The sequence below is a fragment of the Hyperolius riggenbachi genome, chromosome 5, assembly GCF_040937935.1.
Source record: "Hyperolius riggenbachi isolate aHypRig1 chromosome 5, aHypRig1.pri, whole genome shotgun sequence".
Classification (NCBI taxonomy): domain Eukaryota; kingdom Metazoa; phylum Chordata; class Amphibia; order Anura; family Hyperoliidae; genus Hyperolius; species Hyperolius riggenbachi.
Genome location: NC_090650.1, coordinates 355,504,949 through 355,532,353, shown reverse-complemented (window position 1 = coordinate 355,532,353; position 27,405 = coordinate 355,504,949). Strand labels below are relative to the sequence as shown.

General features: G+C 45.5%; 1 protein-coding gene across 1 annotated transcript; it reads left to right on the top strand.

The window, feature by feature from the left end:
• Positions 1-27,298, top strand: VCPIP1 (valosin containing protein interacting protein 1). The gene is made up of 3 exons (XM_068237460.1): positions 1-2,780; positions 20,977-21,063; positions 26,317-27,298. Exons 1-3 carry the CDS (start codon positions 134-136, stop codon positions 27,135-27,137), a joined length of 3,555 nt encoding a protein of 1,184 aa, XP_068093561.1. The 5' UTR covers positions 1-133; the 3' UTR covers positions 27,138-27,298.
• The last annotated feature ends 107 nt before the right edge of the window (positions 27,299-27,405 follow it).

Here is a 27,405-nt window from a genome sequence, read left to right as displayed (position 1 = left end):
GCAGCGAGCGAAAGGGAGGGGGCGGAGCTGCAGCTGGCGGCGAGCGGGGGTTGTGCTTCCGCATTGGAGAGCGGCTGTTGTTGTTGCTGGGGGTGAGGAGAAGTAGGATGAGAGAACGGTGAATGCCGTAGATATGTCTCAGCCACCACAGTCCCCGGCCCAGGGGCAGCAGAGGAGGAGGGACCGCCGCATCTTCTCCGGCACCTGCCCGGATCCGCAATGCCGGGCCCGGCTCTTCTTCCCGGCGCAGGGCTCGGCCAGCATCGAGTGCACGGACTGCGGCCAGAGACACGAGCAGAGGCAGCTGCTGGAGGTGGAGGAGGTCACCGAGCCGGACGTGGTGCTCCACAACCTGCTGAGGAACGCCCTGCTCGGTGTGGCCGGGCCTCCCCGCAGGAATGCAGCCACCGACATGGTGAAAGTCATGGGGCTGTCCAACTACCACTGCAAGCTGCTGTCCCCCATCCTGGCCCGCTATGGCATGGACAAGCAGACTGGCAAGGCTAAGCTGCTGAGGGACATGAACCAGGGGGAGGTGTTTGACTGCTCTCTGTTGGGGGACCGGGCCTTCCTCATCGAGCCTGAGCATGTGGACACCATTGGCTATGGCAAGGACCGCTCAGGTAGTCTGTTGTACCTGCATGACACTCTGGAGGATATCAAAAAAGCCAATAACCACCATGAGTCTCTTATCCCTGTCCATGTGGATGGAGATGGCCACTGCTTAGTGCATGCTGTGTCACGGGCCCTGGTGGGAAGAGAATTGTTTTGGCATGCCTTAAGAGAGAATTTAAAGAAACACCTGAAAGAGAACTTGGATCGGTACAAAGCCCTTTTCCACGACTTTATCGATGCAGCCGAATGGGAGGATATCATCAATGAGTGCGATCCGCTGTTTGTGCCGCCTGAAGGCGTTCCTTTAGGTCTCAGAAACATTCACATTTTTGGACTTGCTAATGTTCTTCACCGTCCCATTATTTTGCTCGATTCCTTAAGTGGCATGAGAAGCCCTGGGGACTATTCTGCTACTTTTCTTCCTGGCTTGATACCTGTGGAGAATTGCAAAGGTAAAGACGGACAGCTCAATAAGCCAATATGCATTGCCTGGAGTAGCTCAGGTCGAAATCATTACATACCTTTAGTTGGTATCAAAGGTGGTTCCTTGCCAAAATTACCATTAAAACTTCTTCCCAAAGCCTGGGGGGTTCCACAGGATTTAATAAGAAAATACATTAAACTAGAAGAGGATGGCGGTTGCGTTATTGGGGGAGATAGAAGTCTACAGGACAAATATCTGCTAAGGTTGGTGGCTGCCATGGAAGAAGTGTTTATGACTAAGCATGGTATTCATCCTAGTTTGGTGGCAGATGTGCATCAGTACTTTTACAGAAGAACAGGAGTCATAGGAGTTCAACCTGAAGATGTTACAGCCGCTGCCAAGAAGGCAGTGTCTGAAAATCGCCTTCACAAATGCCTCATATGTGGTGCTTTATCTGAACTTCTGGTTCCTCCTGAGTGGTTGGCTCCAGGAGGGAAATTGTACAACTTGGCAAAATCTACTCATGGTCAGTTGAAGCCAGATAAAAACTACAGTTTTCCATTAAATAACATAGTTTGTTCTTATGATGTTGTAAATGACGTTCTAATACCTGATTTTAATTTGAGCAACTTAACTAGTTGTAATTGGTGCCGTGGTAACTCTGTACGCAGAGTGAAAAGTGATGCCTCCATTGTATATCTGGATGGAGACAGAACTAACACCAGGTCCAGTGGAGGCAAATGCGGCTGTGGCTATAAGCATTATTGGGATGGTAAAGAATTTGATAATTTACCTGAAGCATTTCCTATTACGTTGGAGTGGAACGGCAGAGTAGTCAGAGAAACAGTCTACTGGTTTCAGTATGAGAGTGACCCAACCCTGAACAGCAATGTGTATGATGTTGCAATGAAATTGGTGACCAAACATTTCCCAGGAGAATTTGGCAGTGAAATTCTTGTGCAGAAAGTTGTCAACACGATATTACATCAGACAGCTAAGAAAAACCCTGGTGACTACACTCCAGTATCCATAGATGGAGCACATCTCCAGAGAGTGGAAGATATTAAGCAGGAGCAGGACTCTGACTCACAGTTACCAACAAAAATCATTCTCACTGGTCAGAAGGCCAAAACTTTGCACAAAGAAGAGTTAAATATGAGCAAAACAGAAAGAAAGCTTCAGCGAAGTATTACAGAACAAGCATCAGTAATGCAGAAACGGAAATCGGACCAAATAAAGCAGGAGCAAAAAGGCCAAATTAGATCCGCATCTCCTGGCAGTCTGAAAGACGGCCCATCTTCCAGCCCTTCAACTCCCACAAGAACACCTTACTCGCCAACATTGTCAAAAGAAAAGAAAATCCGGATTACCACCAATGATGGGCGCCAGGCCATGCTCACACTGAAATCCTCTACAACGTTTTCTGAACTTCAGGAGGGAATCGCCAAAGAGTTAGATATTCCTCCTTATTTGCAGAGTATTCGCTATGGATTTCCTCCAAAAGAGCTTCTGCTGCCCAAAGATGGCATGGAAAATGAACCCGTACCTTTACAGCATGGCGACAGGGTTACAGTGGAGATTTTGAAAGCCAAAGAAAAATCTGTCCAGCACATTTCATCGCACTCCGATCATGCCGTTTCAGACGAGGATTCTGTCATGTCTGCAAAAGCTGTTTCAAAGGAGCTTCAAGACCAAATTGACAAGGAGATGTATTCCTTGTGTTTATTGGCAACTCTTATGGGTAAGACAAATTTCCTTGGTCTCTTGTATTTCATATGGTAATGAGTACCTGAAGTGACATTTATTTAACATGAGATAAAATTAAAGGTAACCAGAGATGGTTTCCTAGCGCTTATTCATACTTAACTGGGGCTTCCTCCAGCCCCATCAGTACTGGGGCTTCTCTCGCCATCCTCCTCGGGTCCCCCGTTCTGCCGTTATAACGCCCTATAATGTGGGCAGTCATGGCCGTGCGCACACCCCTTGCCGTGCTCCCGTCCCCTGGTGCATTCTGTGCCTGCACGGGTGACCCGAGGTGGACTGCAAGGGAAGCCCGGTGCTCATGGGGCTGGAGGAAGCCCCAGGTAATTCTAAATAATGGCCAGTGTACTATCTCTGGCACACTTCAAAGTGACCCTGAACAGACCTAAAAAATGCCATACTGAAGTTACCTGGGACCTACTCTAGTCCCCTGTAGTCTGTGAGATCCCACAGCATCCTCTGTGCTCCCTCCGTTCTCCTGCTGGTGGCTCCATTAGCTGCACAGCGATGTAGTGCACAACTGACACCTTTTGTTATGTGCAAGCAATGAAGCTACTAGCAAAAGAACAGAGGGAGCCAGAGGATGCTGAAGGACCTCACCGACTACAGGGGGCTGGAGGAAGACCCAGGTAAGTTCAGTATGGCATTTTATAGGTCTGTTCAGGGTCAGGATCTTTAAAAATCTAAGGGTTCTTTCACATGGAAGGCAAAACAGGGTGTTTAATGTGCTGTTTTGCTGCCATATTGTAAGCACCTTGCAAAATAATGAGAATTTGTAACCACATGTATTTCAGCTGTTTACAAGTGTTGCTGTTACTACTCAGTTTAAAAAAAAAAAGCCGCATGTCGCTTTCAGCTGCAAAGCAGGGTAAGGAAAGGAGATAGGCTGGCTGGCACTAGATGGCCATTGGTCAGAAGCTGAGGGAAGTTGTGTGGCTGTGCCTCCAGATAAACAAGAAAATCGATGGAATCAAATGAACCTCGAAAAATCCGTGTACACCACTTTCATACATCCTCAGCAAGACAGACCTACAGTAAAGTGCAAACGACCTGACAACTGTTTCGTGGGTCACACCTGCTTTGTCAGAGGCCACAAGTAAAGTTTACTCGTGGCCTTTGATGAAGCAGGTGTGACCCGTGAAATGACTGCATCAGGCCGTCTTCACTTGTCTATCTTGCTGAGATTGTACAGTTAGATTGCTGTGTGTATAACCAGTGTTAAAAGGACCACTACTGCGAAAAAGTAAGCAGTTGTTGCACTAGTCCATCTCCTCATGGGGGATTCTCAAGGTTTTCTTTGTTTTCAAAAGCATTTCCTGAATGGTAGTTGCCAAGTCTAAAGCTACGTACACACCCTGCGATTGTTCCCGTGACCTACACATTTTTTCTTTGCGCGACCAGGTATTATTTTTGCGACGTGGGTACATGTTAGGGCTGCACGGTTTTTCGGTTTAAAACCGAAACCGCGGTTTGTGGCAAGACGATCTGCTGATCGTCACTACCTTCGGTTTTTCGGTCCTGTTTAATAATTTGCTTCTGGCCCCGCTGTGCGCGGACTGGCCAGAAGCAGTGAATATGCATGAGTGTTAATGAGCGGGAGGTGGGGGGGGGCGGATCCACTCCAGCGAACGGCCGGGCACATACAGCATTACCAATTACTGGCTAGCGATGGAATGACGGCAGCGGTAGGCGGAGCTGTATGCTCTGTACAGCTCCGCCTACCACTGCCGTCATTCCATCGCTAGCCAGTGATTGGTAATGCTGTATGTGCCCGGCCACTCGCTCGAGTGGATCCGCCCCCGCTCATTAACGCTCATACATATTCACTGCTTCTGGCCAATCCGGTCCGCACTCTGTAATACTTTGCTTCTGGCCCCACTGTGCGCGGATTGGCCAGAAGCAGTGAATATGTATGAGTGTTAATGAGCGGGGAGCGGATCCACTCGAGCGAGCGACCGGGCACATACAGCATTACCAATCACTGGCTAGCGATGGAATGACAGCAGTGGTAGGCGGAGCTGTACAGAGCATACAGCTCCGCCTACCGCTGCCGTCATTCCATCACTAGCCAGTGATTGGTAATGCTGTATGATGTGCCCGGCCGCTCGCTGGAGTGGATCCGCCCCCCCTCCCCCCCCCCCCCGCTCATTAACACTCATACATATTCACTGCTTCTGGCCAATCCGCGCACAGCGGGGCCAGAAGCAAAGTATTACAGACAGCGGACCGGGCAGTGCAGAACAACCCACCCCCCCCAGCATTTGAAAAAAAAAAATCGGGGAAAAATCGAAATTGCAATTTCTGAGAGGAAAATCGCAATTTTGATTTTTCCCTAAAATCGTGCAGCCCTAGTACATGTGAAAGATTCATCGAACGAAGTCTGTATAGTGAACAAGTAAAATGCGCGAGTGCAGAGTGCTCTCTAGCTGGGGGTGCAATCACGAAAGGCATGCGGCGTTCCAACGCAGGCGACCGCAACCCGGCTGCGGGTCGCGATCACCACAGAGGGGACAGCGGCAACCCTTGGATTGGGACCTGGCAGACTTCTAGGGGCTGAAAGAAGCCCCAGGTGAGTAAAACCTTTCTGTTTTAGGTCACCTCACATTTCCTTGAAGCTGTCAACAGGAAAGATCACAGTGATCATTCCGGTTGACTAACCTTGAAGTAAACTAGAGAGGAGTAACTTTAATACATACATGGGGCTTCCTCCAGCCCCGATTGCAACATTAGAAGGAGGCACTCAAAAGGCGTATAAACTTTTAGTTTATTCCTCAGGTAGCTAACACAACATGTTTCGGGGTTTCCCCCTTTCTCAAGTGTACACTTGAGAAAGGGGGAAACCCCGAAACATGTCGTGTTAGCTACCTGAGGAATAAACTAAAAGTTTATACGCCTTTTGAGTGCCTCCTTCTAATGTTGCAGTTGGATTCTGTTTAGTGGAAGTGGTGACCCACTGAAGGATTGAGCACCGGCGAACCAGGCTGATAGTCCTGGGAGAGTGACTGCTCTAGCATCTACTTCATTGCTTCCTCCAGCCCCATCCACACTGATCGCTCCCACGCCGCTGTCCTCAGTCTTCTCTGTCTTTTGTACCGGGTCCCGTAACTTCGGCCAGTCAACGCATGCGCAGTGCGCTCTCTCAGGCGGCTGGGACCGATCACCCTGAAGGGGGAAGCCCCAGGTATACAGCCTTTTTTTACTCATCTCAGGAACACTTTAAATTTTACTTGAAACCCCTCCCCATGAACTCATAACCTTAACACCCCCCTCACCACAAACCTATCAAATATTGTTTATAGCAAGAAGCGCAAAATATAGTTTATAGGAAAACACTAAATATCAGACGCCAATACATATATAGTTTATAGTGGCAAACCAAATTCCACGGCTCTCCGGCACCCAAATGACATGATTCTTCCCTTGATAGTCTAGCCACGTTATGATTAAGGGCTCGTCTACTACCTGAAACGCATGAGTTGCTATTCCATTGTTCTGATAAATAGTGTAGATTTATACCTACCTACCTGTCTCACAAGTGGATCCATTTTTCTTGCTATCTATTACCTGGATGTTGGAGTCTGGGGTTCCTGCACCACATGGGGTTTGCCTGTTGGGGTTCATCTTTTTTTTGTTTAAAGGGGAACTTCAGCCTAAACAAACATACTGTCATTAAAGAGACACTGAAGCGAAAAAAATATGATATTATTAATTGGTTGTGTACTATGAATAATTACTAGAAGATTAGCAGCAAAGATAATATTCCAATATTATTTTTTTTAAGGAATATAGTGTTCTTTCTAAAATTGCATCATTCTATAATATGTTCAGATTACACAACGCTCAGCATTCAAAATTATTCTTTCAGAGCAGTCTGTGAACTAATGACCTCTCCTCTGGCAGAAAAAAAAGTAAATAGTTCAATGACAGTTGAGATAATCAAAGTCAGAAAACAGCCCTCTCCACGACTTTGAAAGTCGTAGAGCTTAATGGCTTTTTTGCATAGAGATAACAACTGGAGTTTCTTAACTCTTCCTGTACTGGAAACAATGAGACTGATGTATCTGATCTTAATGTTTTATTTCTTAGCTGTACTACACATACAAATCATAATATCATCATTTTTTTTTTTGCTTCAGTGTCTCTTTAAGTTACATTAGTTATGTTAATTAGAATAGATAGGTAATATAATCTTTTACCCACCCTGTTTTAAAAGAACAGGCAAATGTTTGTGATTCATGGGGGCTGCCATCTTTGTCATGGGGCAGCCATCTTTTTGGTTGAAAGGAGGTGACGGAGCATGAGACACAGTTCCAACTGTCCATTGTCCTGAAAACCCCTCCCAGCTGCACGCACTAGGCTTCAAATGTCAAATTCAATATTTAAAAAAAAATTCACCAAAACAGCAGAACGAGAACAACAACATCAGAAATCCCATCATGCTTTGCACAGCATAAGGGGAAAACTGCCCGGGCAGTTTTCTTCTGTGCAGCTAAAAATGAGGCATGTATAAGAGAAACAAAGTTCTGATGCTGTGAAACTGTTAAAGAAACGCCAAGCCTTTTCAGTGCTGCTGAGTAGATTTTTAGTCTGGAGGTTCACTTTAACCTTGCTACCTTTCATATACCAATGCGTTTTATATTTGAGATGTGCAGCTGTGTGCAGTGACGCGGGATGAATTGTAAAGTGCCCTTAAGATCTCTGATGGCAAGAATGATAAAACTTTTTTTTTATTTTATTGGCCATGAAATTGGGCACTAAGTACTTTGCAAGTTTTAATTTCACGCAGGAGTTGTCAGGACTCGTGTTGTCGTAAAGCCAAGTGCTTAGCAGAGGCTTTTGCTGTTCTCGTTAGCGGAGCGCTAGTGCAGTGGCACTCTGAGGGTGCTCCCACAGCATTTTTCAGAGCAACTCAACTTGTATGTGCAAAAATCGCTCTGAAAATCGCAATCGCTAAGAGCTTAGTGAATTTTCATTTTGCAATGTGAACTAAGCCTAAGAGTAAAACCGCTGTTAACCCCATTTCCTCACTCAGCCGGAAGCCTTGTGTAGAGTAAGGGCTGGTTCAGACGGACGCTTGCGGAGCGTTTACCGCAAACGTTCGGACCGTTGCGGTAAACGCTCCCATTCAAGTGAATGGGAGCGTTTACACCGAGCTTTTGCGCGCTTTTACCCGAACGCGGCGTTCGGGTCCTGATTTTCGCGAGCGTTCGGGCTGCCCCTGGAAGCAACATGTAGCTTCCAGGGAGCGGCCAACCGCGACGGCTAATGTTCCCCTACGGGGGAAAAAAAAACGCGACCGCATCACGACGCGACCGAAGGCTACTGAAAGCCTGACCGCGCAGCCGCCGCAACGCCCCCAGACGCGACGCTACGCAGACGTCCGTCTGAACCAGCCCTTATGCAGTGGATTTTATACAGGCATTAGGAAATGTATCATGATTGGTGCAGAGAGACGTGGGACAAAAGGGAACAGTTGCTCAGTCAGGTTTCAGCTGCTCAGTGAAATGAGGATTCTGATGAATTGCTCTGGGCAATTGTTGTACTTTTGTTTTCTTTGAATCTGTTGATAAAATCAGCCTAACTGAATATATACAGTACATCTGTACACAGAAAAAGTAAAAATGATTCCAATGTGGCATCTGAGTGACACAAGGGGTTTGGGTTGGGGGTATGGGTAAATCTTGATGGAACTGAAGTTTGTTTTGACATATGATTGGTGCTAGAAGGATGCATGTGGAAGTTTGTACTCTGTTCTTTGCTCTGTTTCACTCAGTGGGTCCAAAAGTCTTGTTCAAATTTTTTCTCCACCACCTGCCCTTTTATAGTCATTCTTCCATCATTCTGATGGCACTGTTCTTCACAGGAGAAAACACATTGATCATATCCGTATATAGGTATATCCCTGAGCTGATGATAATATTACTCACTCTGTCAGTGTGAGAGATCATCATCCCAATAAGTACTACCATAAAGCTAATAAGACAAGGTCTTGGTAGCAGTCATTTATAGCCGTTCTCAACCTTGGACTTAAATTAATCTCTGGAGAAGACTTTGCTTTGTGACTAGCTCAGTTTTATGTTGAGGGATTTCCCTAACTTCATAAATGTTCTTTTCAGGATACATATGCTTCAAAAGATTAACTCTAATGTGAACCTATTAAAAAACAAACAAACAAAAAAAACCAACCAACAACAAACAGTCATATACTTACCTAAGTAGAGGGAAGGTTGTCCTATAGAGCCTTCCTGCTCCTCTCGTGGTCTCCGCATTCCAGTGCTGAACCCCCTGGTAGCAGTTTTCGACCAATGTGTCAAATACTGCTCTCTGCTGCTGAAGGAGGCTTCAGAAGTCTTGGGAGCGCATATGTAAGCACAGTACAGAGCTGCCCGTCTTTGAAGGCACTCAGGCTTCCGACGCCTCCTGCGACAGGGGATTCAAATGGGGACTGAGCGCTGGAACAAGCAGACTGTGAGAACAATGGGAAGGCTCTATAGGACATAGAGCCTTTCCACTCCTTGGGTAAGTATCTGGCTGAATTTTTTGTTTTTACTACAAGTCCACATTAGCTTTTAAGGAAATGTCAGGAAAAAGAACTCTTCCCCAGCCCCCCCTCCCTCCCCCACCGCTCTACTTAGCCAGGGTTTCCTTCAGCCCCTAGCAGCCAACGTGTCCCACGCAGCAGCACTGCTCCCAGTCGCCGGCCCGCGGTCCCCGCCGGTGCAGAGGCTGACCTCAAGGTCGTCTACTGCGCGGGTGCCTCTGTTAATCAAGTCCACGTTGTCTGGAGTGTATTGCGCAGGCTCAGTAGATCTTAACTGGTTCAATACACTCGGGCGACGTGGACTTGATTGACAGCGGCGCAGGCACAGTAGAGGTCGACCTCGAGGTCGGCCTCTGCACCAGCAGAGACCCCAGGCTGGCGGCTGGGAACGGAGCTGCTGCGAGGGATAAGTCGGCAGCAAGGGGCTGGAGGAAGCCTCGGGTATGTAGAATGTGGAGGGGGGGAGGGGTTATTTTGCCTGACATTTCCTTTAAGGGCTAATACACACAGAGCAGTGTTTTCTCTTGATTGACAAATTATAGGATTGTCAATTTATCATATGCTTCTTGGTCTGCTACCAGATCAACCATCAGATAGATCCCTCTGATTGAATCTGATCAGGGTGGGCTCTATTGCCTGCCCACATACTGCAGACAGATTCCCAGTAGATTACCTCATGAAATCCATTGGAAATCATGCTATCGCTGCTGCCTCCACTTGTCGTCCCCCCATGTAATGTGTCCACCCCCTTTTTGATTTGGCACCGGTGGCACATAACACCAAAACATGTAGTACATGCAGAGGTGGCAATGGAGCAGTGTTTTTCCCAGAATTTTTTTTCAGCCGGGTGGCATGAAAAAATAGCTGGGTGGGGCGAGATGAGATAATACAGGGCTGGCGGTTCTCTGCTTACAGCAGAGGAGGAGATGAGCAGATGACAGCCGGTACTCCCCAAAACTAGGCTACAAGGCCTGGGGAGAACTTTGTGGAGAATGACGCCAGACACAGGAGTAGGGGAGGAGTCACACCAGTGTGCAGGTGAGCCTGCAACACTCGCCACTTACACATACACTTGGGGTGAGACTGGCCAGGGGTCCGTTGGTCATCGGGAAATTGAACGCCATTACTGCCGCACACCCGGTATTTAAATATGGCCATAGATGAGATGAACTGAAGGAAATATTAGCTTGCTTTAAAGGGAACCTAAACTGAGAAGGATATGGATATTTTTTCCTTTTATTATAATACCAGTTGCCTGACCCTCCTGCTGGTCCTGTGTCTTTAATACACACTGTTTCAGGTGTGTGATTCAGCCACTACTGCAGCCTCAAGAGACCAGCAGGGCTGCCAGGCAACTGGTATTGTTTAAAAGGAAACATCCACATCCCTCTCAGTTAAGGTTCCCTTTAAGGCAGGAGTGGGAATGGACAAATATGACTGTTACAGGAAGTCATTATTGCAGGGGCATATTTGGACAACACAAATACTTTTTGTGAAGTATAGCATGCTCTTTATATGAGACTCTTGTAAGCAGAAAGATCAACTGTGTGGCATCGTTTCCCAGCCATGAGGTGCCATTGGTAGCTTTTATAGCATTCTACGCCTAGGGGTGTGCCATCAGAGGTAAACAAAGCCAGCTGCCCAAACCTGAGTGGTCAGTAACTTCCCTGTCAGAAGTTTGTGTACCTCAGAGGGGGATGCCTAAAATTATTATTTTTTTTAATTATTTTTTTTTTTCTTTGCATAAGAGCATTTTTTTGCATTCTTTTGTAGAGAGCTACATTTCATATCCCATGGGAACCATAAAGACCACCTCTGCTGGAGCCTGTGGATGACAGAAACCCAGGAGAAAAATAGAAAGCAAACGTCTGTCCTTAATATAAACCAAAATAAAATGAGACAGGATCACTCATAGCAACGTTTGATATTACAAGACAAAAGCTAAAACATGGTGACCATGACTAGGGCTCTGGCCTGCATTTCATTTATTAGAAATGCCATACATTTTAAAGGAAGTGAGGGGGATATGGAGGCTGGCATATTTTATTACCCAAACAATACAAGTTACCTGGCTTTCCTGCTGATCCTCTGCCTTCAGTGCTTTTGCCCATAGACCCTGAACGAGCATGTACATCAGATGTTTGTGATAAAAATCTGACAAGATTAGCTGCATGTTTGTTTCAGGTGGGTGATTCAGGCAATACTGCAGCCAAATAGATCAGCAGGGCTGCCAGACAACTGGTATTATTTAGAAGTTAAATTATGGCAGCCTCTATATCCATTCTTTTTCAGAGATGCTGAAGTTTGAAGTCTGTTAGGATATGTATACAGTATTTATAGTGTGTTCCTATTCTTGCTAGCATTTTGTGAGGTAGTGGCACCAGTCAGATGGCTGTGCTTGGCCAGGTCTGTGGCACGTTGGGCCTCAGTCAGCTGAGAAGACTTGTGCAGCAGTTTCTGCCTGTGATTATTTTCAGGCTTGCAGTGATTTCAGCTGCACTTGGCTTTTATACCTTGCAGTACATTGCTAAGAGCTCCAGGCTGGTGTTTATCTGCAGACGTTGTGATGGCTTTTTTCCTAAGTGTGTTACATAAGCCTCTATAGAAAGGCTGCACTATGTACACGTCTGTCTGCTGACTACTCATTGTACAGAGGACAAGGTGCAGTGCTGATCACCGCAGATTATATGTTTGTAAACTCTGGTTTAGGTTGAGAATTTAAGTTCAAAATCCAAATCGACACTCATTTTCTTAAAACATTTAGAAGAGCGTTCTGCCTCTGTATTTCATGCTGTGTTCCTCTCCCTATGATCCTGGTTTTCAGGAACAACAAAGCATATAAAGATAATTTTGAATTTTGGGCTTACACCACCCATATGCATATTAACCCCAGAAGGGAAAAAAAACCTCAATATCTTTAAAGGACAACTGTACCGAGAGGCATATGGAGGCTGCCATATTCATTTCCTTTTAAGTAATACCAGTTGCCTGGCTATCCTGCTGATCCTCTGCCTCTAATGCTGGGTACACACGGTACGATTTTCCGACCCGATAATTTTTTTCCACTCGATCCTACACTCGATTCTCCTATCTTCGCTCGTTTTTTTCTTATCTTTTTCCTTTCACTTCAATGAGAAATCGAGCGCAGAATCGATCGGGAGTAATATCGGACATGAGAGATTTTATCAATCGGATCCATCTACCGCATGGAAAATCGTACCGTGTGTACCCAGCATTACAGTATTGTCAGATCTGACAAGATTAGCCACATGCTTGTTTCTGGTGTTATTCAGACACTACTGCAGCCAAATAGATCAGCAGGGCTGCCAGGCAACTGGTACTGTTTAAAAGGAAATAAATACGACAGCCTCCATATTCTTCTCACTTCCATTGTCCATTAAATTTGTTTTAAGCATAACGCGTTGAGTTCAAAATTAGTGTTCACAAAATAAGGCGGTCCCTATTTTCTGTACAGTAATTTTGTGATCCATAAAGTTTTTTTGTTTGCTTGCATACTACAAATTTAAAAAGTTGCTAAATATAGTTTTCCTTCTTGAAACAGAAGGTATTTGCAATATTGCAGCTTTTAGTAAGCAAGTATGGTTTCCCATGATGCATCACTGCTGAATATGCAAATCCACTCTTTATTCCCCTGAGGGCCCGTTTCCACTATCGCGAATCTGCATGCGTTTCCTGCATGCAGATTCGCATAGCCAATACAAGTAAATGGGCCTGTTTCCACTTGTCAGTTTTCCTGTGCGTTTTTCTGTGCAGGATTTTTCTGCACGGCAGAGCCATCAGAATTCACTTGCGTGTGGAATGCAGGCGAATCGCCGCTAATGTATTTAATAGGAAATTCGCATGCTGTTTTGGTATGCGAATTTTCATGCGAATTCGCATGAAATCAATGGAAAAGCACACCGGCATTGCCATGGTTAAATTCGCATACATCGTCATCCATGCGAATTTTCATGCGAATTCGCACGTAAATTCGCATGCATACGCATGCGAAAATCGCATCCGCATGCGAATTTTGCCGCAGCGATTTCGCAACGCAATAGTGGAAACGGGCCCTGAACGTCAAGCACACACACAGAATTGTCGGTGTATAGTGAGTCTATACATTTTACATAAACTATCTAAGTACTCTACAAATTTAAGTGTCACACTGTGCACAGTGCGTTGCAATGCAAAGGGGTCAAATAGACGCATCACATGTTAAAGTGTACCCGAGGTGACATGTGACATGAGATAAACATGTTTATGTACAGTACTAAACATAGTAATAACCAGGCTGTTTTATTTTACTACCTGAAAGAGTTCATTTTTAGGGATGGAAGTGACAGCTTCTGTCTTGTCAGGAGCTTGTCAGGAATATAGTAAACATCACTGATAGCAATTTTTCTACATATTTCATTTTTCTACATATTACATTTTTCTACATATTTCTGAGAGCAGAGGGAGAGAGAAAAGGGTCAATATAGTTAATGTTTTTTCATTTAGGGACACTTAATAGACTGCAACTGAGCAGATACAACAAAACATTCAATCTACTTTCTAAATGTTTAAATATAAAATAAAATCCTGGGATGTCTAAAAAAGTCATTTTTATCAGTAGGAGGATAAATACAATTGTTTATATCATCAGTTTATTTTCACCTCGGGTTCACTTTAATGACGTGTGGTGTGACCATGCAGTGAAGCATACAGTACAAGAGTCACTCCCACAGTAAATGCACATGTTGCCCTGGAAACGCACAGCATACTGTGCGTTACTCTTGACGGGAACCATAACACTGCACCCAATGTGAACATACCGTAGAAACATCATTGCATCGCATTGGTATACAATCAGGTCGCAATCCTCTAGGCTAGTGATGTGTCTGTGCAGAGGTAACTCTGACTGTTGCCCAAAGAATCTAGTCCTGATGCCTGCAGGCAATAGTAATAGAAAGTGTGTAGGTAGCTTTAGCCCCAGCTAGCAATACACATCCCAAATTATTAAAGATAAACTTTTCAATTCACAATATTTCTGCATCAGTGTTCATGTTTGAAGCTGCTGCTGTATGAATGGCATATGGATGGAGCTGAACCGGGGAGCCTGGTAACGTGCTTAGAATTACATGTTGTAGCACTTGCACAGAGGCTGCTGTGTCCCCAGAGACTGCCATGACCCCAGAGACTGCCATGTGGGACTGGTGTGTACAGCTGCTCTGCTCCCTCAGAGACTGTGTTGTTAAAAGTCTCAGTGCCCATGCCCCGCCGTGCCCTGTATGGATAGATCCAGAAAAGAGTGGAAAATCCTTTCCCATAAAACCAGAAAGTATTATGCTAACGGTTTAAAAAAAAATTCTCTCTGCTATTCTAAAGATTGCATATAAGTTATTGCAGAAACAAAGATGTCGGAGACCAACTTTCTTGAAAGTTCCTTGAGAATTGGCTGATTTACCCGCTGGCCCAGCCCTAGAGATGTTTGTGTCCTCGGTGGCTTGTTGTGTTTGGGTGCATACACACATCAGACCATAGTCTTTGGAAAATGAAAGATCACAGACCAATTTTACCCCCTTCCATGTAGTATGAGAGCCACACCTACACAGTCTATTCTATTGAGCTGAACTCCCCATCAGATAGAAATCTTTGCAAGATGCTGCACACAAAGACGCTGTACACATTCAACAGATCAGTATCTGCAACAGATCAGTTCCTGCAAAAGATCCATTCCTGCAAAATGCATTCAAAGCCTATGATATCTGCAGATCCTCATACACACCTTGTTTAATGGACCATCATCTGCAGATCTGAAGATCCAACCTGGTGGATCTGATCTGCAGATAATTGTCCGTTATACAAGGTGTGTATGAGATCTGCAGATATAGACTTTGAATGCAATTTGCAGGAACGGATATTTTGCAGGAACTGATCTTTTGCAGATACTGATCTGTTGCATGTATTCAGCATATTTGTGTGCAGGGTCTTGCAAAGATTTTTATCTGATGGGGAGTTCAGCTTCATAGAATAGACTGTAGGTATGGCTCTCATACTACATGGAAGGGGGTAAAATTGGTCTGTGATCTTTCATTTTCCAAAGACTTTTATCTGACATGTGTACCCACCTTTTAGGGACATGCAGAGAGAATTTGCCAGGCTGGTCCCTTGTGTGTATAGTTTGCTGCAGAGTGACACTTCCACACTGATCTGTCAATTGTGACACTGAAGAGTAAGGGCTCTTTTCCACTATGAAATGTGATCGCGATTCAATTTCCACCATGCGATTGTGATTGAGCTACTATACTCAGTATAGTATACTCAAAACGCGGCAGGACGACGATTGCGTTTGGACCAAAATCGGATCGCACTAATAGAAATTTCTCCTGCAGTTTCCATTAGTTTAATATACCTTGCGTTTTGTGATTGGAATCAAATCGCAGGGTAGTGGAAAAAGGCTCTAATACAGTGAGACTTGTATGGCTTTGGGTGAGATAAGTGTGCGACTAGATCTTGACCTGCGGGCTGAATATTAGTTCCACACTGTATTACACTATATCTGCAGGCTGCCTGGGTGAAATGGTGACTCCTCCTGTGTCTAGCACAAGGCCAGATGATGCTTACTGATAAAAAGATGTTGATTCATTCTCTAGTCTCTACCATGAATTTGCAGTCAGTATAATTCTGACTCTTCCATTAGATATTTATCATCTCTTCAATTTCCATTTCTGCTATCTTGCTGTACTTCAGAAATAATGAGGAACAGTTGGTGGCTATAAATAAAAGGGAAATTTTAATGACATTTTGCATTTTAGTTCTTTATTTTTGTCCATGACAGAGCTGCTGTTATTTCAAAGTCTTAAAGTGGGCCTGATCTCAGAACGTCCTCTGCACTAAGACAAGCAACAGCATAATAACCTTTAAACAAAAAAATATTTATTTGTTACAGCTGATACAAATCCTGCAATAAATCTGCAGTTTGTCTACTTCCTGCTTTCATGGAAGCAGACATATTGTTAACATCCTGTGTTTACAAATGAGCTTACAAATTACATTCAATTTAAATTAATTTACATATCACTCGCCATCGCTATAAATTGTATCTGTGTAAGAATCTGTAGTCATAAGAAAGAAAGATCCCAGCTCTTGTAACGGGAAGCTAACAGGCTCTGGGGTCTGCAGAACAGCAAAAACGGCCTATGCTAGAAGGTACTTGCAGCGTCTCGGAAAATTCGTTTGACAGCGGTGACATGTATTTTATAAACATGTTAAGATGAACGCTCCCATTCATTTCAGTGCAGGGCACAGTGTATCGCGGTGCTAAACGATATGCATGAATGCTGGGAGCCGGTTTGTCTGAACCAGTGCCCCAATGTGCTAGCCTATGCTTTGAACCAGCCTACGAGATTAGGTAAAAGGGGTTGGGTTAGTGTTAGGCATTAGAAGAGGGAAGATTAGTGTTAGGCACCAGAAGTGGTAGGTTAGTGTTAGGCACTAGAAGGGGGAAGATTAGTGTTAGGCACTAGAAGTGGTAGGTTAGTGTTTAGTGTTAGGCACTAGAAGTGGTAGGTTAGTGTTAGGCACTAGAAGGGGGAAGATTAGTGTTAGGCACTAGAAGTGGTAGGTTAGTGTTAGGCATTAGAAGTGGTAGGTTAATGTTAGGTACTAGAAGTAGTAGGTTAGTGTTAGGCATTAGAAGTGGTAGGTTAATGTTAGGTACTAGAAGTAGTAGGTTAGTGTTAAGCACTAGAAGAGGGAAGATTAGTGTTAGGCACTAGAAGTGGTAGGTTAGTGTTAGGCATTAGAAGTGGTAGGTTAATGTTAGGTACTAGAAGTAGTAGGTTAGTGTTAGGCATTAGAAGTGGTAGGTTAATGTTAGGTACTAGAAGTAGTAGGTTAGTGTTAAGCACTAGAAGAGGGAAGATTAGTGTTAGACACTGGAAGTGGTAGGTTGGTGTTAAGCATTAGTAGGGGTGATAGTGTTAGGCACTCGGAGGGTGGTGGTGTTAGCTGAAAAATTGGAATGGAAATGGCAATGTAGGTTACTTTGACGATGTAGGCTATTTTGGAGCACCGACCCTACAGTATGTGTGTGTATTGCCACATGTACTGCTCAGGCGTGCACACACCTGGCACACACACGGCCTCTCGCTCACACGCCCGCCTGGCCCTGTCCTCCTGTCTCTGTGAGGCTGGGTCCGTGCTGCGCATATGCGCAGTAGCAAAAAGCAGGGACATGGGTTTTATTATAGAGGACACTCACACTCGCTCACTCACTCTGTGCATACATACATTACATACATACATACATACATATAGACACGTGCACAGGAGCAGTTGAGTGGTGGTGGCTTCACCGCCTTCAGCCTCCTGCGTTAAAGAAGCCTGATGCGTCACATCTACAAACCAATTTGATTTTCCAGCAATAGTATGTTAAATGTTGCTTTTCCCATGACTTTGCTGTATGCCGAGTTGCTTTCTATGGCTTTAGTTTTGCATGGCTTTTCACATTTACAGAGACTTTTGCTTATGCCTAGAAACGCTACATCAACAGACTTTTGGTTCTTGAGCTCACTAAGGATCTGCTCAGCATTTCTGACTTGGATTATTGACATTTTATGCAAAACTGTTCTGTCCACGTCTGCTCAATACAAACATTGTAAACAGTAGTACAGACATGAAAAGTGTTTAGAACTCAAACCTATTAAGAGTCCTGATGATGACTGTTCAGTTTTATGTTGAGTAATCCATCATTCTAATGTGCCATTATCTGTCTACCAGCTCCCAGTATTTCATTAAAAAATGATACCGTTCTGGAAACTGCGCTGCAGGCTTCAAGAATCAAAGGCAGAACCAGTGGAAAAGGGGGATCTTTCCATTTACAGCCCTTTAGATTTAGGTCTGCAGATTAGCAGTTGTGGCTGTAGCCTGGGCTGGACGAGTTCCAGGAGCCAAGTAGCCAAAACCAAAGTACGGCAGTACTTCATATTTCTGCTGTTAGCAATGGATAATTGTAATGTTTTTAAAGGAAACCTGAGACAGACAACATAAGGTTTTATACTTACCTGCAGCTACCTCTAGCCCCCTGTAGCCCACGGACTTCCTCAGTTTGCATCCGCTCCCATCTGTTCTCCTGCAGTCATCCCTGGTAGTCAGGGACTACTGTGCATGTGCGGCGTTGGCTGTGTGCCTCCTTGGTCGCATTTAATTAAGGTTTTCAACCAGGGGTGTGGAGTCTGAATCGGAGCAGTTTTGGGTGCCTGGAGTCGGAATCGGTGGTTTCATAAACAGAGGCATCACCAGGGTTGGTGTCACCCAGTGCAGAAACTTGTGGCGTCACCCCTCTCTTACCCCATCAAACTCCAACCTCACCAGGCCAAGAATACTTTTTTGTAGTAATGTTACTGGTTACTGTCATTTGTTCAGTGTGGGGTTGGGATAGGGTTATTTTTACCCATTTACTATGGGGGAGACATGAGTTATGGATTGTTGAACTATAAAGGAGGTGGGGGAAGGGTTTAATAAAAGTTATGCTGGGGGAGGGGGGGGGTTATGTTTGATTCATGACAGGTACACTTTGAAGCAAACCCTACTGGCTGGGACTTTTTTTTTTTTTTTTGCTGCTGTGCTCCCCTTCAGGCACAAGTACAGACCTTACTGCTCCTGCACGAGTAATGCCATGCCTGGGCAGTAGCACGGAGCCGCTTGTGGACGAGTGGCTTCAGCTTGCTGCACAGGCACAGCCATACTAGAAGAGGAATATGGAGTAGAGAGGAATATTTCCAACTCCTACAGCAACAACATGGATTCTCTGATCTGCTGCTTTATAAAGCCCAACTGGGTCCAGAATTGAACAAGGACAATTCTAATAGCAATCAGGTTGATAATTGAATGCAAACCGTGTAATGAAGCAAAGTGGTGGACAGAATGTGTGCCTCATAGGCCAGATGTGCTTACACGCTGCACTAAAGCTGAGTTTTCTCTCAGATAGTAGATCAGTCCATCAGATGTGATCCTGTGTCTCCTAAGATAGGGGAAAAAAGTAAACTGAATATGCAGGCATCCATTCTTTCTGAATATTCTCCCAGGAGATGTTTTCAAATAGATCAATACAATAGCTCTTTAGTCTGGCAAGAAAATAAAGGACCACTATCACGAAAATAGTAAAATTTAAAATGCATTTAAACACATACAGATAAGTACAATTCTTCCAGAGTACAATGAGCCATAAATTACTTTTCTCCTATGTTGATGTCACTTACAGCAGGTAGCAGAAATCTGACAGAACAGACAGGTTTTGGACTAGCCCATCTCCTCACATGGGATTCTCATGGTTTTGTTTAGTTTAAAAAGCACTAAGCGAAAGGCAGTTGCTCCGTCCAACTGCCCAAAAAAGTGTACAGGAAGGCTGGCCAGCATCTTTTTATAAATATTTTTCAAGGAGCGTCTTCATAAAGAATAAAGGCCATGCTGAGAATCCCCTAAGAAGAGATGGACTAGTCCAAAACCTGTAGGTAATGTTAGATTTCTACTGCCTACTGTAAGTGACAGAAACATAGGAGAAAATTCATTTATGGCTCATTTTACCCTGGAAGAAATGTACTTTTTATTTGCATGTGTTTACATTTATTTTACATTTTACGATTTTCGCAATAGTGGTCCTTTAATTTTGTATATGGGATGAAAGAGAATTGGGGCCCACGTGGGTCCTCTGCAGAAGTGGGCATGTAGTTTACTGGAAGTAAAGCTTCTTCAATGTACAAACAAGAAACAACTTAGGAAGGAAAGGTCTGAGGTCAGGATGGGTTGGTGTACAGCTGCATTCAAGCAGAGCTTACACAGTGGGGTTTTCAACTAGAAAACATCCCTTATGCTGGGAAAACACAATGATTTACTGGCTGATTGATTTTCAGATCATTTTTCTGATCGATTTCCATTCACTTCTATGAGAAAATCGATCAGAAAAAAAATATCGAAATCAGATTGGACTGTCGGAAATTATCTGTCGAGCCATCTATTTACTAAAAAACTCATTGTGTATTCCCAGCATTGCAAAGTTTATGCTTAGAATTTACACTAATCAACATGTTTGCTTGAAGAATTTCCCTTTTTCAGTTTGTTCTTAAAGTGAACCCGAGGTGAGAGTGATGTGGAGGCTGCCAGGTTTATTTATTTTTTTTCACCAATATCAGTTGCCTGGCAGCCCTGCTGATCCTCTGCCTTTAATACTTTAAGGCATAGACCTTGAACAAGCATGCAGCAGATCAGGTGTTTCTGATAATATTGTCAGAACTGACTAGATTAGCTGCAAGCTTGTTTCTGGTGTACTTCAGACACTATTGCAGCCAAATAGATCAGCAGAGCTGCCGGGCAACTAGTGTTTAAAAGGACACAAATATGTCAGCCTCCATATCACTCTTACCTCGGGTTCATGTTAAGATGGTCTCTAATATTTCCTGAGACACTGACACACAAGTATGCAGATCCTGTGTCCTGATCCCACTGGCTGCATGCTTGTTCCAGTTATTTGACTCATGAACAGCTGTGCAGCATTGTATTATATTGGATAAAGATGACAGCCTTCATATTGCCTGTCTGTGCACATGGAATAGTGTTCGGTTAACTCATCCTTTGTGTTTTTCTCTTGCAGGAGAGGATGTTTGGTCTTATGCTAAAGGACTTCCACATCTGTTCCAGCAGGGGGGCGTCTTTTACAATATAATGAAGAAGAACATGGGTATGCTGATTCCATTTAAGAAAATCTTGCATTTAAAGGATACATCTAATCTGAGATCTGCTTACCTGGGGCTTCCTCCAGCCCCTGGCAGCCGATATGTCGCTCACCACAGCTCCATTGTCCTGGGATTCCCTCGGATGGGAGATGCTGACCTCACCAGGTTGGCATCTACTGCGCCTGTGCAAGCGCCGCTCACGTGATCTGGAGTGTTCTGCGCTTGTGCAGTAGTTCTGCGCAAAACACTCCAGACCACCTGGGCGCGATCTTGAGCGGTACTCGCGCAAGCGCAGTAGACACTGATCTGGTAAGGTCGGCATCTACAACAGAGGGGACACCGGAACTGTGGCGAGGGACATATTAGCTGCCAGGGGCTGGAATAAGTCCCAGGTAAGTAGATAGCTCGGATGTATCCTTTAAGGGAAAAAGTTCCTGTGCTTTTTTAATATTTTTTTCCTGTCTGTTAGAACTGATATTAACACTTAAAGAGACTCTGTAACATTAAAAAGATCCCCTGGGGGGTACTCACCTCGGGTGGGGGAAGCCTCCGGATCCTAATGAGGCTTCCCACGCCGTCCTCTGTCCCACGGGGGTCTCGCTACAGCCCTCCGAACAGCCGGCGACTGTGCCGACTGTCAGTGCAATATTTACCTTTGCTGGCTCCAGCGGGGGCGCTGTGGCGACTTTCGGCACGGAAATAGACGGAAATACCCGATCTCCGTCGGGTCCGCTCTACTGCGCAGGCGCCGGAAACTTGCGCCTGCGCAGTAGAGCAGACCCGACGGTGATCGGGTATTTCCGCCTACTTCGGCGCCGAGAGGCATCAGAGCGCCTGCGCAGGAGCCAGGAAGGTAAATATTGCGTCACCGCTGCACGGAGGGCTACAGCGAGACCCCCGAGGGACGCAGGACGGCGTGGGAAGCCTCATTAGGATCCTGAGGCTTCCCCCACCCGAGGTGAGTACCCCCCAGGGGCCGTTTTCTCGTTACAGTTCCTCTTTAAATATATTCCCTTTAAAGGGAAGGTTCAGGGAATCTTTAAAAAAAATAAAAATCCTCATCCACTTACCTGGGGCTTCCTCCAGCCCGTGGCAGGCAGGAGGTGCCCTTGGCGCCGCTCCGCAGGCTGCCGGTGGCCGACCCGACCTGGCCAGGCCGGCGGCCAGGTCGGGCTCCTTCCGCGTTCCAAAATGCGCCTCACGGCGGCGCGCTGAAGTCATCGGACGTCCTCCGGGCTTTACTGCGCAGGCTCAGTAGTTCTGAGCCTGCGCAGTAAAGCCCGGAGGACGTCCGAGCCTGCGCAGTAAAGCCCGGAGGACGTCCGATGACGTCAGCGCGCCGCCGTGAAGCGCATTTTGGAACGCGGAAGGAGCCCGTCCTGGCCGCCGGCCTGGCCAGGTCGGGTCGGCCACCGGCAGCCTGCGGAGCGGCGCCGAGGGCACCTCCTGCCTGCCACGGGCTGGAGGAAGCCCCAGGTAAGTGGATGAGGATTTTTATTTTTTTTAAAGATTCCCTGAACCTTCCCTTTAAGGTCAGCTATGCCCCTGAGGTCAGGTGGTGCATACATCAGTTATCACTACCTCAAGCTGAATGAAATTCTGCAGAGTGCTGCCCAACCAAATTAGCGGCTTTTGAGGTGCTTGGATTGGCCCCTTACACTGAATGGCATGACATTTTTGTGTAGCTTAAACTACAGGGCAGAATATTTCATATTTCTATTTCTTTTGTTCTCCAGTAGTCTTATGCAGTTGTTATGGGTAGGTGATTATATCATCTTCCATTTATTCTATTAGATTAGCTAGAGCTAGCCAGGCTACAGAGAAATGAGTGGTAATGTAATAATGCATTATCTGCAGAACAAAGTCCTGGCATAAGAGATTCTGTTATAGCAAAGCTACTCTGTTACTGCAAGTCTTTAATGTTACAGTTCTCTGCAGGCATAATAACACTTGCGTTTATAAGGTTTATACAGTTTCCAATGACAGCTGAACAAAGATGTGATTATTATATTCTTTTTGATTAGTCTAAATTAGAGGCGTAGTGACAGTCTTAATTTAAGAAGATCTGCTTCCCTTTTTATAAAGGTTTTTAAAGAGCAACCATCATTAAAATCAAGCTGAGAGGGGGGTGCAAGCTCTAGTTTACTTACGTGTGTCTTCTTCCAGCCCCCGTAGCCTCACAGGTCTCTCGGTTTCCTCCCAGTCCGCTCCGTTGTTCTGCTGTGCCCCTCCTGAGGATCATCAAAGCCTACTTGATAGCGCTCCTGTGGCCAGGAGTATTCTGAGCAGTTTGTCTTTACAATTGCACATGCGCAGATTGGTTACAGCCACGGGAGCATAATTGAGGAGGCGCTTGGCTGGGGATGCGTATGCACAGTAGCCTATGGCTGGTTCAGGCGGCATGCCTTCAGCACAGTGGCACAACAGAGAAGCCTGGGAGGAAACTGATGGACCTGTAAGGCTATGGGTTGCTGGAAAAGTCCCATGCAAGTATAATAGAATCCCTCTTCATTTGTAATTGAAAGTAAACGTGAGATCCCCATGCCTGGGGCCTCCTCAAGGCCCCCTCTGGCCTGATCGCTCCCACGTCGCCGTCCTCTGGTGCCTGGAGCCTCCGTAACTGGCACTAGTAAGTTGTCCATTCGGGGCCAGTCGGCGCAGTCAGGCTGTGTGCGCTCCCATGTCATGCTCCCGTTGCCAGGAGTGTTCTGCGCATGCGCAGTAGTACTGTGTAGGTGCAGAACGCTCCTGGCACCGGAGGACGGCAGCGTGGGAGTGATCAGGCCGGAGGCGGCTGGAGTAAGCCCCAGATATGTATATCCCCTGTCTCAGGTACACTTAACTGTGAGAGCAGGTAATAATCAATTTCCGAGTATTTTATCTTCTCCCCTCAACTCGGAGGAACTGGATCAAGAGGATGAGAACATGGCATCAGGATAGGTATGATTTGCACCGGTCTTTAGAAGTCAGTCTTCTCCCTCTGTGTGGTGCTCATTGGTTTGTAGTTTGCAGAAAGAGAAAGCCATTATCCACTTGAGGACCGGCTGAATTTGCAATGATCTGTACTGGGTAGGCTCTTCAGCCCCCAGCACAGATCAGGTGGCAGGCAGGGCGGCGACCAGACCCCCCCCCCCCTTCCTTTTTTTCCCACTAGGGGTATGTCCTGCTGGGGGGGTCTGATCGCCGCCGCTGCCTTGTGCCTAGCCCCCCTCCGCAGTGATATTCCCCTCTCCTTCCCTCCCTCCCCGCCTCACTATAGGCGGTACTGGACAGCGATCCGTCCTGTACCTCCTCAGATAGGCTTCAGCCTATCGGATGCCGGCGATCCCCGGCCAATCAGAGGCCGGGGATCGCCGATCTCCTTTACGGCGCTGCTGTGACAGCAGCGCTGTAACATGTAAACACCGGGGAGTACTTCCCCGGGTGTTTACATTTAGCCTGCGAGCCGCGATCGGAGGCTCGCAGGCTGTTTGCGGAGCACCCCGCCGTGAACTGACAGGAAACGGACGAGCGTCCGTTTCCATAGACAACCACATTCGACCAGCCGCCGCCTATCGGCGTTGGCTGGTCGTTAAGTGGTTAAAAAATGTCATCTTGGCACAAAGGACATTTTATGGGATTTGAAATACAGATAACTAATGGCATCTTCTGATCAAGACAGGTAATGTGGGCGCCGCCATTGGCCATAATGTGAATTACAGCTGTAGTGGCGCTCGCTGAGTAATTTGTGCATTGGGAATAGCTGGAGCCCAAATTATAATATAAACAGCATAATTTGCCACCAGCAACAGCTGGAGCTTGAATTACGTCTCTCTCTAATCCATTAGGTTATCAGTAGGGGAATAGTTTTGAAATTAGCTGGGAAATTTGCAAGATTAGGGTGAGCTGTCTTTCAGCTTTACCCCATGCTCAAATTTCCTTGCCCTTTTTTTTTATATGCATGCCTTCTAATATCTGCAACTTCCTTGTTACCAGTTTGTACATTGCTACAGGTACCACACAGTAAATTGTTTTATTATTTCTTGGAATTGCATCAGGCCCCAGCTTTTCTGAGTATTGTGTTGAGGGGAGAGAAGGCAGCAGTCAGGTTGGGACAGCTGCGGCACTGGTCAGCAGCTTATGTATGAACTATTATTTACTTTTTCTATTAACAAAGCCTAACGTTAGGACATTTCTGGACCCCCTAATCATGGAAGTTATCTTAGGTCTTGTGACTTTTTTAGGAACAACCTTTGCTAATTTGCAATGATAGACTGAAACCGCTAAAAACTTTTCAACTGGTTTTATGCATTAGCGGAAATGTTTCTGTGTGACTTTATTTCATTTTGGCAGTACGTTTTACAAAAGCAAAATATTAATTTTTGTACTAACCTAAAGTGAGGGGGGGGGGGGGGGGGGGGATCTTGCTGGCCTGCCGGCCACAACATTCTGTCATTCAGTAATATGTGCAAAAGTCCCTGCTTGAATCTTTCGAGTATTGACTCCAATGGTTGCTGCTTAGTTTTAAATGAAAGTCCTCAGTGCACTGTGTCCACCAGGTTGAAGTATCCCCAGATGCACAATATTTGAGTCTTAGAATTGGCTCTTGCATAAGCTGTGTTTTTAGTTTTGTTACTTTTATTGGCCTGATGGGTTCCTGGTCACATTAAAGATTCACATAAGCATGTATCCTAAAATCATGGAAGGATGATGATATTAGAAACCAAATTTGTGTGTAACTGAAATGTAACTGCGCATATTCAGTGTTCTCCCCAGAATTTTTTTCCATCCGGGTGGCATGAAAAAGTAGTGGGATGGGGCGAGATGATAAAATGCAGGGCCAGTGCTTCTGTGAGCAACTCTGCTTACAGAATAGTAGGTGAGCTGGTGACTGCTGGGTGCTCATCAAAACTAGACGGGTGGGGCACCCGGCTAAAAGAGCCTGGGGAGAACACTAGGGCTGTGGAGTCGGTACAAAAATCTTCCGACTCAGACTCCTCGGTTTATGAAAACACAACTCCAACTCCAGGTACCCAAAATGGCTCCGACTCCTCGACTCCGACTCCTTAGTCTAATACTTAACAGGGCTGTGGATTTTGTACAAAAATCATCCGACTCCGACTCCTCAGTTTACGAAACCACGACTCCGACTCCAGGTGCCCAAAATTGCCCCGACTCCACAGCCCTGGAGAACACTGTTATTATACATCAAGTTTTATTTTTTGGGCTTTGTTGCTATGAAGTTAATCTTACACTTGAATGTTTCCCTCTCTTTTTAGGAGTGGTTGATGGAAAGCATTGCACATTTCCCTACTTGCCTAACAAAACATTTGTGTACAACGCTGCTGAAGACCGACTGGAACTCTGCGTGGATGCGGCAGGGCATTTTCCTATTGGTCCCGAAGTGGAAGACTTGGTGAAAGAAGCATTAAGCCAAGTACGCGCCGAGGCATCTTCCAGAAGCCGAGAATCCAGTCCCTCACATGGGATAATGAAGCTGGGAAGCGGTGGGGTTGTGAAGAAGAAGTCTGAGCAACATCACAACGTAACAGCTTTCCAAGGCAAAGGGCACTCGCTGGGAACAGCCTCCGGTAGTCCGGAACACAATCAGATAACAAGAGCTCCATCCAAATCTAGCACTGCATCATATACCGATCCTCCCTCATTTACTGCAACAGCTAGTGACAGCGAACTCATCAGGGTTGCTCCTGGTGTAGTTACCATGAGAGATAGTAGACAGCTTGATCCCAATGTAATAGAGGCCCAGAGGAAAAAACTGCAAGAAATGGTTTCTTCTATCCAGGCTTCAATGGATAAGCACTTGAGGGATCAAAATACAGAGCAACTAACAGGATCCGACACTTCTCCAAAGAAAGGAGAATGGTCTACTTCAAAGTCTGGGACTGGTGCCCCAGGAAGCGTCACTGTGGGCCCAACTATAGTTCCTGTGCCTCCACCCAGTAATACTGAAGGTTCTGTATCTACATCATTATCTGTGAGGCCTAAGGTTCAATCATCGGCCTCAACAGATGACCAAGAGGAGATGGACAGCCAGGATGCAGAAATAGCTAATATAGTAGAGCCCATGGATCATTCATGATGGCATAGAGGTTTCTAAGAATAAGATTATTCAGAAAAAACAAATCTATATATAAATATATATAAATATGTAATAAGATGGCTGGGCCACATGTGAATTAGTCCTTTACATAATTCTGTAAGTTTAAAAGAATATTAAACTACTTTTCGCTGCATGAGAAATGTGTATACTTGGGGGTAAAAGAGCTTTCAAGGTAATTTTACCTTCTGAAGACAAAAAAAAAAATTGTAAACTCATTTATAACACTATTGATGCCTTCAAAGCTAAT